At 36.3% G+C, this 16,616-nt stretch overlaps 1 protein-coding gene across 1 annotated transcript in view; it reads left to right on the top strand.

The window, feature by feature from the left end:
• The window catches only part of LOC136258459 (uncharacterized), a 60,817-nt gene that overhangs the window by 11,874 nt on the left and 32,327 nt on the right, over positions 1 to 16,616 (top strand). Inside the window, exon 3 of the mRNA XM_066051769.1 lies at positions 2,177 to 2,278. Within this exon, the coding sequence (XP_065907841.1) occupies positions 2,177 to 2,278 (102 nt within the window). The remainder of the gene's footprint in view (positions 1 to 2,176; positions 2,279 to 16,616) is intronic.

Below are 16,616 nucleotides of genomic sequence, written 5' to 3'. Positions count from 1 at the left end.
AACACATTGTAAACAACTTTTCTAATGGGTTATATAGGTGTAATACCATCGAAAAACAGCATAATAGGCTTCGTAGCATCATACCAGAAATAACAAATTCCTTCAAAGAGAAAAGGGCATGTCCCATAGTTACATGAATGAAAATGAAGGGCAGCCTTGAGGCTTTCTCTAAACAATTCACATGAGAAAACACAATAGGCACACTATAAAACAGTCAAGAAGATACTTCTCACTGCAAAAAAAACTTGGATTTGCACAAGAGTTCAACGACAACAATGTACATACCTTCCACTACATCTGTCTCTGTAGCTGCTGTGTAAGAATGCCAAAACCTCGAATTTATGACAAACTATCATAACATTAACCCCTCCCACTTTTCCTATAAGAAACTAATCAATCTGTAATTAATTAATTATCTAGTATAATAGTTTTGTAGTTAATTAATTTATGTTAGTGTAATTTAGTCCTTGGCAGGACTTGCCAATGGCTTTCAGTACTTACATGCTGTAAAACATTAATAAATAAATAAATAAATAAAACCACCTAAGGGCATGTTTAACACATGTACAAGTACACAAAAAAATTTGGAATTTTCGACTAGAGTAGGGACCATAACACATCGATAAAAAGTACTGAAACAAGCTGGAGTAGTGCACGATATTAAATCACAGTAAAACAATAAGAAGTGTTATATCCCTACCGTGCATGTACTTGTTTGTTAAATTTTTTTGTAAATAATTATTATGACTGGTGAACCCATGCATACAGCATCTAAAATGGCACCGCACACCCCAGCTATATTAATTATCATCTGAAAAGTGAAGTATCCATTATGCTTCATTGTCAGCTATGTTCAACCTGTTGCACAGCATTACGAATCAACAACTGTTTGAAAAGCACCTCTGCAATCCACGCATACCGAAAGAAAGAAATGGCACCACGTTCCCCAGTTATATCAGTTATGGTCTGAAAAGTGAAGTATCCATTACGCTTTTGTTGTCGGCTTTGTTCAACCCATTACACAGTGGTACGATTCAAGAACTGTTCAAAAAGTACCTCTGCAATCAAAATAGCCACTATAAAAAATACGGACGATTTCCAATTCGAAGGGAAGCCATCATGTGCTACCACCAAATCGACGCTTATCACTGTCAGCAAGGATGAATGGGACACAAACAAAGGAGGACACTGGTAAGTCCATGAAGAATGCATTGTATGTACTGCGGTATGCCAAAAGGCACCTCTTGGGCTGAAGCGACATCAAACAGTGAAAAAATCAAACCCGTAGCCTTAGCTGTTATCGAGTTACGCTTGTCAGAAGACATCAGTCAGTTACTTAGTCAGTCTGTAGAAAATTCCATTAAATGATTTTTTTTTAAATTCTGTAGCAACTTGTTGAAAGCATTTTGTTTTGATCTGAAAGCTTGTTTAGGCTTAGTTATACCTAACCAATACTGCCTCATCGTCGTCTGGGAAATGGTTATTGAGTGTGTTATTTTGTGGGCTACGCTTACTCCTTTGTGGTCCCTACTATACAGTACTATTGTACTGTATGATAAAATAGATCAAATTTACAACATAGTAATGTGTTTGCAGAAATATGTAGAATAAGTCAAATTTGTGACTACAGCACATCATGATCACATATAGTGGAACGGTATTTCAACACATTTCCTCCAGTAGCACATACATGTTTGCAACTTCACTACATATGTGCACACTGCACAAATCTATAGTAAAAAAGATGACTATATGTGCTTCATTTGTGATAGGGTAGTGCAAATACATATTTTTTGCTGTGTCTGTGCATAATTTGTGGTTTAAAGTGATTTGTTAGAGTTATCCTTCCTTAGCAGTGCATAGCAATGCCATTTTTTTTTGTTTGTTCGTTTTCTTATTCACCTTGTTTACAAGTGTAGTTGTCTTAAAGTCTCTTCATGTTAGGATAGGTAATCCAAAGGTTGCAGCACAAGTAGCTTCCAGACCTTCAACACTGGTTACTGTATAATAATAGTGATGTACAGGCTGGTAGACTTACCAACCTAAAAGTGTGTATGATATTAGCTATTGTTTTGTAACATTGCAGGCAGTAAAATTGTACTACATTTTGTGAAGTTGTGACACATCATAAATGTAATGTGAAGTCTAATAGTATATAATTTGTATTATTTTGTAGGAATATCAACAAACACCTCTACACGTTGCTTCGTACAAGGGCCATAGCAATATAGTGAAAAAATTGATATCCTTACATGTTAACATAGAATGTGTGGACAAGGTGAGCTATGTAGTGGAGCTGAAACAAATAGTGAAATAGTTCAGATGTTTATTCAGTTTTATACACCATACTCATATTTAAATACCTAGTGTGTGTTTAGTTGTGAATGATCACATGTTTTGTATCAAACATACACATTTCTTATATCCTGTATGTAAAGTAACTAATTCAGCTTGTAAAGTTTATTGGTTCTAGAGTGTATACATATTGTAGTACTAGGAACAAACATTGTGATTAAGTGTACTGCTTTTGTTTTTATGGATTAGTACCTTTGGCGCTCTAACAGATTGTTTGTCCCCTTGCTGCCAGCACTCACTGTCTCACACTCTGTCGCACACTAAATCCATCTCTATAGCCAGTTAGAAATTAGAACAGCTGCATTGCAGATGCTTCTTACCAATTGCTTAAGGTTGCAAAATGCAGCCACCTTCTTAATAAGCTAGGTCAGAAAACTTTTTCTGTACAATCATGACCAGATTTCACCATAATATTATTGAAAGATTAATTGTCAAGATACTGAAATTACAAAGACATCTCCATACAACCTCCAAATATAGCAGTAAAATTTTCACCCTGGTCCAATGTCTAATAATTGTGTCCTGTCATGATAGAGACTCCACTGTATAAAATACATGTTATCATGGTATGGGCTAATTACGTAATTAAATTTTACAACACAAATGGCTAAACTCACCAATTGTGTCTCAGTGGCACTAAATCTCTTCACTATGAAAAGACAACCTTCGGGAGATGAGACAACAGCCGCAAAGATCACAGCCTATTCTGGTGTGCTTATTTATTAGTAATATAAATTTTTAATGTGCTTATTTACAATAGAACATAATTACACACCCCTCTATTGTCTCTGGATATGCTAGCCATTTCTCTAACATTCTCATTTCATTTCACAAGAGCTTGTACTGATATGGGCAGGGGTGTAGCTTTGTTTGAATTAGTCAATGCTTGAAGTAGACCAAGATACTCTAATAGAGCGGTCAATCACTCTAATAGAACAGTCACATTTCTACAAGTGCTGTATTTTTATAATGTAAAGTCTGTAAGTAGCTAGCAATTTAATTACACAATGCAGAAGTTTAACTATGCTGTAACTTTAATTGCTGTATTAGAGCTGTTTTGTATCTGCTCTATAATGCAGTGCAAGATGAAAGGGAAAGTGTTACTAAGGGTTTACTAGTTGAAATGACTGCAGTTGCATGCCACTAAAATTACAGTTGTATTTTAATATTCTGTCACTGTAATCTAAATTAAAAAGGTTCTGTCAAAACCATGGAAACCCGTCTACTGTTTTCAACAGTGAGAGTGTGTGTATTCTAACAAAAAGGTTTGAAATCCCATCCAAAACAGCTAATAGCTGTAAAAATAGTGCACGTCCAAGTAAAGCAGAGTTAACTGCAACAAAAAGCAATGATATCATAGTGTGGCCATGTGTGAGGTATGCAAGTTGTAAAATTAATATTAATCAGATAATACAATGTTATTGTTAATGAGAGCTATATGATGCTGCTAGTTTTAAGTGTGCGAGCATCTTCATAAATGCTACACAAATTGATTCTCAATTAAGCAAAGTGTATAGATTCTCTGATAGCGATAAATAGTTTGAGTTTGGCTGCTTTTCCTGTATCCGATGAACAAAGGAAAGGTGGCCAAACTCAAACTATTGCTATCAGAGAATCTATACACTTTGCTTTATTGAGAATCAAATTTGTGTGGCATTTATGAAGATGCTCACACATTTAAAAACTAGCAGCGTCACATAGTTCTCATTAACACTTTAACAATAATATTGCATTATCTGATTAATATTAATTTTACAACTTGCATACTTCACACAATTTTGTCGCAGTTAACCCTGCTTTACTTGGACATGCACTTTTTTTTCAGCTATTAGCTGTTATGGATGGGTATATTTATACATACACCACTTTAGCGTAGGTGCTGCTTAAATAGTCTTGGCAATATCATGGGAACGTGGTTTGGTCATGGCTTTAATGTCCAACCAGTTCAAAGATACAATACATTTTGACTCGTTATATTGAGTGACACAGAGCATTTAATTAAAGGTTTGGGTTTATAAGTTGGGCTTCATAGGCTCTGTATAGTTGGAAAGTTTCATTGACAGCTACTACAGTAAGTGATGAATGATCAATAAAACGATTGCTTGGGCATACATATTTCTACCCACCACGTGTCAGTCATTGAGCAGACCATGGAACAACACAAAGAGGACTACTAGATTTAAATAGGTGAGTAACTTATAGTCCTAATTGCTCAATATATTAACTTATCTACTGCCCCAACAGTGAAGTTGGTAGGCTTAATTTAGTATAAAATGTTTTACTATAAAAACCAGATCCTACAATCGTGGTTTTTCTGGCACTGTGTGTAAAGCATAATGACATATGAACAAAGTTCTAATGGATGCTATTAAAACCACTATCAATCATCAGACACTGATGTATAAGTGAGTGCTCTGTAGTTCTTTCACCTATCAGGTGAGTGTGTCTAGAGAGATATATATCACTTATACCATGACTGCATCAGGTATTGCTGATATATACAACCTTAGCACTAGGGCCTTTCTGTGTATATATCAACACAATTCCTTGCAGCTGTGGTATAACTATTACATAAACAGAAAATATGTAGAAAAGGGTGAAGCCCCATGCAAAGAGGTCAGGGTGAAATAGTTGTGAAATCAAAGGAATGAAATAATGTTAATGTCAATCATTTTTTACAATGCTGTCATTATTAAAATTGATTGACAATAACATCGTTGCAGCCATTTCCTGGCTGTCACCTTTGAACTATTTTCGTCTTGCAATTTTAGGACCACACCCATGCAGCTTGACTGTAATTCTTTCTATAATTGTAATCACTTAAGCTACCTGGCTTTGCGGCTTCCATTTGCCTTGTCTTTTTACTTTACTACAGTAAAAGGAAGACTTTTTTCTTTGTACTGTAAAGTCTAGTTGTTAGGCTCATCATCCATTTGAGAAAATATTAACTACATATCTTTGTTAAGTGCATGTACATAATAGAAAACTTTATCGTGAGTGTTTATGTATTCTGAAATGGTGTAATTTGCAGTTACCATGTGTTGCCACATTTCAACCTGATTGGATAACGCATCTGTGTTTTATAGTGGCACACTTACTTTTTGGAATGGGACAGGACAGGGCAATTCTAGAAAGTGTCACATTACTAATTTATGGGGCAGGACACAATTTTATACATGTTGTGACAACAGCTAATTATATGTAATTCAAGAGCATAGTCTATGTCAAAATAGTTAGGTAGCTACTACTAGACTACAAGCACTCCATACGTGGATGGTTTCTATGGAGAAAATTAACTACATTCATTGGGATCATGATCAATTGGCTATATACTAGCTAGATAAAGAGGTACGTAGTACATTGCAAACTCAGTCAGCTGCATGAGTACAGCACTGCAAATCACTATGCAAGCTATTACACTGCTTGTTTAGTGAGTGAATAATTGTACAGCAGTATTGGCCAGCCTGCCAACCATCAAGGGCCCTAATATATTGCTAAATGAACACATCCTGGGAAGTTGCTTTCATTAACTAGTACTACAAACAAAGCCTGAAACAAACCATAGAACTCTAATGAATAATCGATTGGTGTCTTTGCATGGACTGTAGGACTTGGCAATATCGACCCATCCAAGTCAGTTAGACTCCAGCGGGAAAGAGATTCGACTCCAGTTAGAAAGAGAGTAAACTTTTTGACCAATTGTAACCAGCTGAGTAAAAACTGGTCATTTTCTCACATAGAACAGTAGTAGGTTTGATTTGTACAGCAACAATATGGCAAATAAATTACTGGTTCTTATTTAATCAATCTCATGAATGAAACTAGCATATAAAGACAAGACTTGGCTCAATCTGCTCACTATAAACTAGCAAATCTATCAATGTATAGTTCTTTCTCTGTACTCTTCTGTGTTGACAAAGAAGAAGGCTCAAACAATGAAACGACAATGGTAAACTTTATTTTTACCACATCCTAAATAAAGCCCATACCTCATATGTCTTTTGTTATACGTATGAAGTAGAAAAAATATTTACTTACTCTCACCAATCTGATGGTCTAAAAGGTTTGTTTTTTTGATTTGAGTGTTTTTAAGTACACACTGAATTGATAAAAACATGCGGAAATTAATTTTGTAGCATGCGTATCTTTACCTAGTTTATTCAATATGTTTTTATAGCAATATAGAATTGTGCGAAAAGAGTTAATTTTTCCTCAGCTGGTCACATATAGTTTTGTTGATTCTAGCTTTATTTCAGTGTGTATTGAAGCAAGTAAAAGGTGCGTAAATTGTTCTTGTAGCACACATGTTATAACCCAGTTTATTTCAATATGTTTTTATGACAAAATAGAATTTTGCAAACGTAGCTTTTGCTCAGCCAGTCACAATTAAGTAGTCTTAAATAGCTTGATGATTTGCAGTGTCAGCTGAGTTTAGTGATATCTTGCTAGTAACTAGCCACTTGTTTATAATCAATCACAATTTCAAAAGGCATAATGAGTTCTCATCAAAGAAATGATCCATACATAAAGAACTTGTTACAACAATAGCAGCTTCCTAACTCGTGACATGGACAACACCCTATAATCATAATAATTAGCCATTGTGACAGCCCTTTTGTATAGTAGTGTGACATTTTATAGAATTTATTCTTGTTCCAGAAAGTAAGCATGTCCTTTATAGTAGCTTTTGCAAAGTGTGTAAAAGAAGAAAAAGCGAAGAAAAACTTTGGTTGCTTGTATCTCAGAAACCCCTTAAGACAGGCTGGTATGTGACTTTCGACATAAGGGTGACCATACAAGGCGGTTCATCTAGAGATGTCAGGCCAATAATCACAGCTTGCAGATCTGGCACATGATGTTATCAAGTTTGATGTTGAAAAGACCAGACTTTGTGGTTAGTGGTCTTAGATCTCTAATCTCCTGACATTTTAGATCATCTAAACTTGGAATTAGCATTTCCTGTAGGACTATGTATAGGTATTTTTTTCTAGGGTTTATACTCTACTGTACAACAGTTACTGTGCTATACTGTAATACCATCAATCATCTCTTGTTTCTTGCTTGGATCCCTGCTTCATTTTAAAATTAAGATACTAGTTTGTTTAGTAGTTTTGCTATAACATACAGCTATCCACACATGACTGTTCTATTAGAATATCACAGTGGCGGAGGAAGTATATCAGTTACAATTGTACTTTTCAGTATTCATATATAATCATAACCATAATTAGTTAATGTGAGGGGGCTGACCAGAATATGGAACCTCTGGCAGAAAGGGGCCTGAGGGCTGTGCCCCCAGAAACTGTAGCCATTATAGCTTTTAAAATGTCTTAAAGTTCACCACAATTAATTTTTGAAACATTTCAACTAAAACGAATTTTTATAGTCAAAAGTATCTAAAACTGATGATTTGCAGTTAATAAAAACTCTTTTGGCAAAGTTGACTACAGGGTTAATAAACATTCAGTATGTGTAAGCAGTACACAGAGATGGATTTAGGACTTACAAAGGTGGGGCCTAACTCAATGTACTAATCTCTCTTGTGAAAGTGTGCAAAGGAACTAGGGGGAATGCCCCCCAAGAAATTTTCAAAAATAGATGCTAAAATACTACAATTTGGAAATGTTTTCACATACAATCGCTTATAATTTGCCTATAAATATTTTATATACTGCTCTTTAGATTAGGCATAGCTCTGCAGCATTTGTTAATGAAAAGGTTTGGATAGGTTCAGACAGCCAACACCCTCTCACAATTGCACAGCAACAGGTGCATGTGAGAATAATGTAATTGAAACAGGAATTTTGAAATTTGAATGATACGAGATTGACTCTGAGAGCACTTTCAGTGCATATGTATACTTGAAGAAAGTATTGCCATGCGTAATGACTGTACAAGTAGATGAATCAGTTATTAATGAAAACCTTTTAAATAGACCAATGCACTTCATTACATTTATATATATATATAAAATCCCATAGCAGAACCAACTATTATGTATATGCTGAATGTTCTATTGGAGTAGTTAGGTGACTGCTCTATTAGAGTATGTTAACTTTGTGCACCTTCAATGCTGATCCCAGTGATTCAGACTTTTGTTGGATAACCTTTAGCACAAATCCAGTGATAATGCCTTAAAAAATGGTTTATATAAGACGGATTTAATGAGTATTGTATATTAGTGATCACTATCACTACAAGTGCACAAAAGTGTTTGAAATTTTCAACTAGAGTAGGGACCATAGTGCATTGATAAAGTACTGATTCAAGCTGGAGTTTCCTTCAACTAGAGTAATGCATGATATTATATCACAGTAAAACAATAAGAAGTGTTATATCCCTACTGTGCATTTCCATTATGGTATCTTGAGTACAGTAGGAATAAAACACTACTTCTTATTATTATTTTACTGTGATTTAATATCATGCAATAAAGGCAACTCCAGCTTGTTTCAGTACTTTATCGATGTGCGATGGTCCCTACTCTAGTTGAAAATTCCAAATTTTTTGTGTACTTGTTTGTTAACTTTCTTTTTAAAATAAAAATATTATGACTGGTGAACCCACACATACCGCATCAAGAGAAAAAATGGCACAGCGCATTCCAGCTATCATATATTGTCTGAAAAGTGAAGTATCCATTACACTTTGTTGTCAGCTATGTTCAACCCATTACAAATCAAGAACTGTTCGAAAAGCACCTCCGCAATCAAAGTAGTCACTATGAAAAATACAGATGATTTCCGTTACGAAGGGAAGCCATCACACATTACCACCAAATCAACACCTTTTGCTTTAGCAAAAGATGAATGGGACACAAAGGAGGACACTGGTAAGTCCATGAAGAATGCATTGTACATACTGCAGTATGCCAAAAGGCACGTGTCTGGCTAAAGCGACGTCGAACATCAAGCCCATAGCCTTAGCCATTATTGAGTTACGCTTGTCTGAAAGCAGTAGAAAATTCCATTTTATAATTTTTTTTAAAATCTATAGCAAGTTAATTGTTGAAAGCGTTTCAGGTCAATCTAAAGGTTTGTTTGGGCTTAGTTTTACTTAACGAATACTGTTTCACCATCATCAGGGAAAAGTAAGGCTGGTTTTTGGGTTATGTTTTTTCATGGGTTACGCCCACACCTTTGTGGTCTCTGCTATACAGTACTGTCATACTGTATGATGTTAAGAAAAAAGTTCATTATAATCTTCAGCATATTGATCAAGTAAAGTCTAAAGTGAGGGGGATTTCAGCCCCCATAGTCCCTCACCTAGATCTACAAAATAGCCTTCAGGCACCTGGAAACACTTGGTACAGTAGAACACACCAACTATTAAGGTAGAGGTCAGTGGCTAGAGTAAATCGATTTTTCATGGTTTCCCAGAAGGATAATTTTGACAAGATATCATTCTGATGAGGGGCCATTTCAGCTGCCGGTGGATTATCATACGTACATAACTGTTGTGTTAGGTTGACTGCTGTATTAGAGCATCTTGAGTCAACTCCCGGTGTTATCACTATTCTCTATTAACCATGCTATCATCATGATTACAGCTAGACCAATAAGCAGGTGTGGTCACCATGTCTGAGTAAACAAGATGTTAAGAGGTGTGGTTTTCTGTGCTCAATTGTTACTATATAGTCAACCTAGTTTGTTAGTTGGTGTGGTTTGTGATGTTGGTATCTACCAGGTGTTCAGTACCTCTTACAGTAGTGTAAGCACTTTTAAAAATTTTCTGGTGTCTAAACATGCTGCTCCACGAAAGTGTTAATATGGAAAATTAACACCTCAATATGGTTTGTTTGCATAAAGAAGACACCAACTAGCCTGATTTAAGATAAAAGGAAAGACTCATCAGAACTTCAAAAGGCTCATGCCACTACTGAGTTTGTTCTTGTGGCATAAAATGGTGGCTGTGCACTGCTTCATTTGTTGGCTGGACTGGCAGGCAGGCAGGCAGGCTGGCTGACAGACAGACCAAAATTTGAGAATTAGGAATTTTGTTTTAAATTTTATATATGATTTTACAAAACCGATCTAAATTGCACATCAGACAAAATCAAACTAACACCACCAGTGGATAGCTGCACCATTGTACTACTAGTTTTCACTCTACTCAAACTACTCAAGGCTGGTTGTATTAGCAGAGGTCTTTTCTGGGTGATGTGGGGTGCTTGAATGGTGGTTTTTGGCCTTGTGAAGGGTCTGACTTGGCAAGAATCAATGGTTTTCCTGATAATGTTGGCCAGATGTTTTTTCTGTTGATTTTGCTACTTAACAGCCACTAAAGAGCCAGCACAGCCCTGTAATCTTATGTCTGGATTCCAATTGTGGTCTACCTCCATTTTGAAGTCTATCTCTTGTCCACTCTGCCACCCCCACCCTGCACTACTTGTGAGCACTTGTGATACTACTTTGCTCGCCCAACTGCTAAAATTATCTATTTTATTTGGCAGGAAACTCTAAAAGTAGCTACAAGTGCTGGAAGTGGTCTGAAAGGTAATAGATTGATGCATCTTTTGTGTAACTTTCATACGTGTGCTTGCTATCCTTGGCAAGTTATGCTGACTTGAATTCTTTAAAACTGTTTATCTCGAAACTTCTAATGTGCGATTTGGAACGTTTTTCCAAAATTCAGTCACATATTCAGCTACCTGTAAGTGTTTTCTTGTTTATTAGGTGTGAGGTGGACTAATATTATTCCATAAAGGTGATTTTCATTGCATAAGATGTATCTAGGAGACAGTCTTTTGGGAAGCACTTCACTTTAAGTGCTATTCCTACTTAAACAATAACAGTTTACAATGTTATTGCTGTGTATATAGAGCTTATTCAGGAGGTGTGTCCATCAAGGTTAAATACACAGTGCTTGACTTAATCTAAGTGCCACCAAACCTTTTGAGTGGATGAATGTCTGAGTGTACAAAAAAGATGATTGATGGCAGAAAGCTTGACTGAAACTACCATTCAGTATTCTAAATATTATTTGGCACTGGATAGTGATGCAAAGGCAAGATACAAGAACAAGATATACTTTGTAGATCCCTGTTGTCATCTAGAAGGTAATGCCAATTGCTTTCACAGTAGCCATTTCTCTACTGTTGGAATGGCCAGCAATAAATAACTTATTAATCAATACAATAAGCTACTGTATGTCTGAGCAACTCAAGGCATGCAGAAGTATGAAGGCATTCGATTTCCTTGTCAATGGATGGGTAAACAACATAGTTGTTGTTTCTTGTCATAAACAATTGGATTTTTATATTGATGGCACTGGTGAGGCATTCTCAGTACCTAACTGTACCGGCAGTTAAAGTTTGGGTGCTACAAAGAATGATGATGAAGTTATGTGTGTATATTGTTTCTGCATGGCTGGCTTAGGAGAGGCCTGTTCTCACATTGCTGCTTTGTTGTTTGCAGCACAAACTAACATAGAGCTAAAGAGTCAGTTTACGTGCACATCACTTTCTTGTTCACAATCATTTCAATCAGTGCCATTTGCGGAGATAACACAAATTGATTTTTCGTCTCCTGTACAGAAATCTAAATGCTTGATGAAAACCACTGAACCTGACAGCTCATTTAGTGCTAGTGAGGTACAGCAGACAGAGAAGAGAACACCACTAGTATCGAAACTAAATGAAGAGGACAAGTATGCTTCTTTAAAAGAATTATACAATCTTGAGGCAGCCCTGTATTTTATCACTGATTGCTAGCTATATTGAGGCATATATACCTTTGTATGAGGCAGGGAAAGTGATGAAGCCACTCACAGATCTCCTGTCTGTAGAATTTTCAAAATTGTCATATCCAGAATTACTTCAAGAAGTGTGAGGAAGCTTATGAAGCAGTGTCGTTTTCATTTAGCCTGGCCCAGCAAGTACCAGAACTCAAGCAGATTCTCATTAGTGGTACCAACAACAAGCGGGACATGTTACAGCTTCAAAGTTGAGTCAGGTATTACATACATACAGCTCACAACCATCTTTATCCTTGGTCTCATCGATTAATTTTGTTATCCTGAAACTTACAAGGCAATGCCAGTTACATGTAAGTATGGTTGTGAGCATGAGAATATAGCAAGGCAGAAGTATGTGGAATTACATGGCAAGAACCATGACAACTTCTTTGTCATCAAGTCAGGCCATATTTTATACCCATCATTCCCCCTTTTTGGTGCTACACCTGATGGGATAGTAAACTGCTCATTCCACAGACCTGACATTTTAGAGACTAAATGTCCCATTCATTGTAAAGAAGCATCATTAAAGAGGCAGCTACCCAAGGATTGTTCTGTTTAGAGGAAGATAAGGATAGTATCTGGCTGAAAAAAGATCATGCATACTATTACCAGGTCCAGCTCCAGATGAAAATATGTCAAGTTGAATATGCTGATTTTGTTGTTTGGAAGGAAGATTTGTTTGTACAGAGGATACCAATGGAAAAGGAGTTTATTGATGATGCTATGGAAAAGGTATAGTAGCACCATTTGTGAAGCTGGCGATATTGCCAGAACTTGTGGGGAAGTGGTTTACTAGACAAAAGACGAGCCTAAGTAAAGAACAGACTACTTAGAAGTGTGATGTTTCAAATGAAGATGAAGACCAAGTGTGGTGTTATTGTAAAAAGGTGAAGATTATGGAGCTATGATAGATTGTGGCAATGAACATTGTCCCATACAGTGGTTCCATTTTTCATGCCTGAAAATGGAGCCAAGGCATGCACCTAAAGGAAAGTGGTACTATCCAGAATGCCACAAATCCAAAAAAGGAAAAGCAAAAAAGGTTGTACAATAACATAGTCATGTTAGAAATTAATAAACTGTAAATGTAAATTATAATACTGTTGAGTTTGTTTGTATAGTATCGATTTTTTACTAATCAAAAGGCAGTGGCATAACTACCATTACTGAGCAGGCCTGAGTTTTGGCACTCCGGATTTTCAACTTAAACGTTGCTAGACAGCATTACTGTACCACACAGAATAGAATCTATGGCTGTAGTACTAAGCAGAGCTAGAACCCATGGTGACAGGGTGCTGGACCACTTCACAGCTACTTGAATTTGTAAAAAGATCAAGATACTCTAATAGAGCAATCATCATAATATACTCTAATAGAGCATTCAGTATACAGATTGCCACTGTTCTCATTACACTGCTTGGTCTAAATCATTTACATTTATGTTAATTGTCTTTTCAAAAGTTCCAATGAGTCAACTGCATGGCATTACATTGAGCTAATTGATCATGCATATCATGCATTAATAGCAGTTACAATAAAAAAAAATAGCCTCCACATGCCATTTCAAAGTATAGCTATGTTTTTAAACTTTCCTTGAGGGAGCATGCCCCCAGACTCCCTAACTTGACATGCTTAGCACATGCAGTTGAGCATCACATAGAAGAGATAATCTTTCACTTAAACATCACATCAGATCAATAAAAAGTATAGTGTGCATGACTATGACATCTGTTGCAGTCCTGACCACTCAAAATATCTCCAGGGTAAGTTGTGTTGAGTGCAATTAAACTAGTCTAAAATAATTGTAGCATGGTAAACTGTAGCATTAGCTAAGCTGGAGCATTACTTATGACACATAGAAAAATGTTAAGTCTTCTGAAATACTTTCTGCCATCCAACCAGATAGTCAACCTCCAAATGCTACACTACTCATACTTAAAAGTATTTGTGAATCAGTTGAGTCAGAAACAGACCTTCTCAATTAGGTCAATGTATAAACTTTGCCTCAGTTAATTTTTTTTCCTGGCTACGCCACTGAAAGGTGCAACAGAATTGCAACAATTACATAAAGCACAACAAATATTGACTATCTCTTCAATGAATGATATACCATCATCATCACTACTGGCTATTATGCTGATCGGAAGAGTAGAGTGTAAAATGGAGAGCTTCTGTCTTATAACACCAATTACAGGGGTGTCAGAGTAAAAGTGAAAGTGGTAAGGCTCAGTCTGGGGCATGCCCCCCAGGAAATTTTTAAAATTGCACATTTAGAGATACCATTTGGAGGCATTCTTTGGTTGTAGTACTATGTGCAAGTGTTCAATGGAGACTGACCAAAAAGCACTTCCATAATACTGTTTAACTCATAACTTCATCATTTGAGTCTATTAATAAACAGTAAGAAGTGTTTCCAAAGCAGCTACAAAGCTAAAGCTAGTATAACAGTAATTATTTTAGAGGCGCTTAATACGAAGGAAGTTGACATCAAACTTATCTGAGTGAAAGGCAGGTTAGATTAGTGTTGTTTCTGTCCATTATTGCTATTAAATCAATACCAACTATTACATGTTAACTACTTTTAGTTTTGGCTTCAATTTTTTTTATTTCACTAAGCCAAAAAGTGGTGAGGCTTTGGCCTCACAATCGCACCTACTCTGACGCCCTTGAATTATACGTTCAACATGAATGCACACATGTGATAGTTGGTGGGCATTTTTTATCTCTATTTCATTGACCTGGCTCTTGCCTTTCATAAATGGTGGGATACGAACCTCTGCACAATATAGTCCAGCAGAATCTTGAATAGTGAACCCTCTATCTGCTAAGATCATATCACAGGTAAGAGTTTCATAAGTAGACTGTAATTCTCAGTCAAGTGAACATCTGACACTCTTCCTCCCCATCCCTTAGAGATAGATGTTAGAGATCCTTGTGGGGTAATTCCAATTTAAAACTTCACCATGCTTCTTGTAATTGGAGTATGTTTGTGCCCTTGCCAGTAAGGAGCATGGACATTCAATAAACACCTCAAAACAATCAATAATTATAACACATTTCTTAAAGTGCTTTTGAAAGTCATTTAGCATAGTTTCCATGAGCTCTGGACTCTCAGGCCAATGGACAACAAAAGACATTCTGGTGTACAGGATATCTACTAGGGCTGAAACAGATATCCGTATTATCCGGATATCCGGATAATAATTTACTATCCGGATAGTGATTTGATGCCATCAGGATAATTTCTAATAATTTGAAGCAATTTTATGTTAATGTTTCCTAGATCCAGTTAAACATTATTACAAACTTACTTAATCTTCATTTAAGTGTTATGTTTTATTCTAAAGTACTAGTAAAACAAACATGTTCACAACAAAATATACAATGCTTTTATAGCAAGTGATGATGTCACTATCCGTAGGATATCTGGAAAGATTTTGTTCAGGATATCCGGGTAGTAAAAACTACTATCCATTTCAGCCCTAATATCTACCCATTTGTAAATATATCTTGAAACTCTAGCTTGACTGATTCCAAATCTATATGCAAGGTCTAAGTCTCCAACATTTAGCTGCAACTTTATTAACAATATCAGGTACTTCTGAAATAGTGAACAATCTGTTAACTCCGGCAACTCTTTTGCAGCCAAGTTATAAATGACGTTCAAAAACAACTGCACATCTTGGCAACCCTGTAAAATACTTAACCTTCTTAGCATTGTCTTTCAATGTTGCTTTGTTTAATACTTGTTTAGACAGGGATGCTACCCTTTCCTCTAATTTTTATTTCTCCTTGCAAACTTCAGACACTTTCCAGCACACTTCTACACAAACTCTTCATTAGTTTTCTTCAGTGCTTCATTGGCTGCTTTCAAATCCTCCAATTGCCTGGCCATGTTTGCTGCTCCTCCAACTCCCTTGCTTGTCTCAGTTGCTCACTTTTCCTCTGTTGTACCTCAGCATTGTGTCTTTCTCTTTGGATTTCCTCTAATCACTATCTTTCTGCTTTTTTCTTTAATTTTTCCTCTCTCTGCCTCTTTCCCTTTGTCCAGCTTCCTTTGCTAACTGTCGCTTCAACAATTCCATCATTCTTCTTTTCTTTGCTCCCTTTCTTCTGCTGTAATAAGATATCCTAGTTTCTAAGGCATGGGTTTGGTACATGTTGGAAAATGGATGGAATGTAGTTTGAAGTTAAAGGATCATTACTCTTTCTTCCAGTGGCAAAATGTTGGCCGCATATCCATGTGTACTCATTAGGTTTCCAGTTCTTCCTGCCCACTGCCACAATCCATCATCTCCTTCGATCAGGATCTACAGGAAAATGATGAAAACTAAGCTCGCACCTCTTAGTATAGACAATAGAGCAATCAACCGTGCTAGGAATTCTCAGTGCAAACAATACACTCATACATCTCCACTCGACATATTATGAGACACAATTACCATGCCCCCTGAATATGTAATATTAGTACTACAACTCCTGTGATATATGTTTTTTCGTCATTTCAATAAATCAGATGTTCC

Source organism: Dysidea avara, chromosome 6 (genome assembly GCF_963678975.1).
Source record: "Dysidea avara chromosome 6, odDysAvar1.4, whole genome shotgun sequence".
NCBI classification, from domain to species: Eukaryota; Metazoa; Porifera; class Demospongiae; order Dictyoceratida; family Dysideidae; genus Dysidea; species Dysidea avara.
This window is presented reverse-complemented; position numbering and strand designations above follow the sequence as displayed.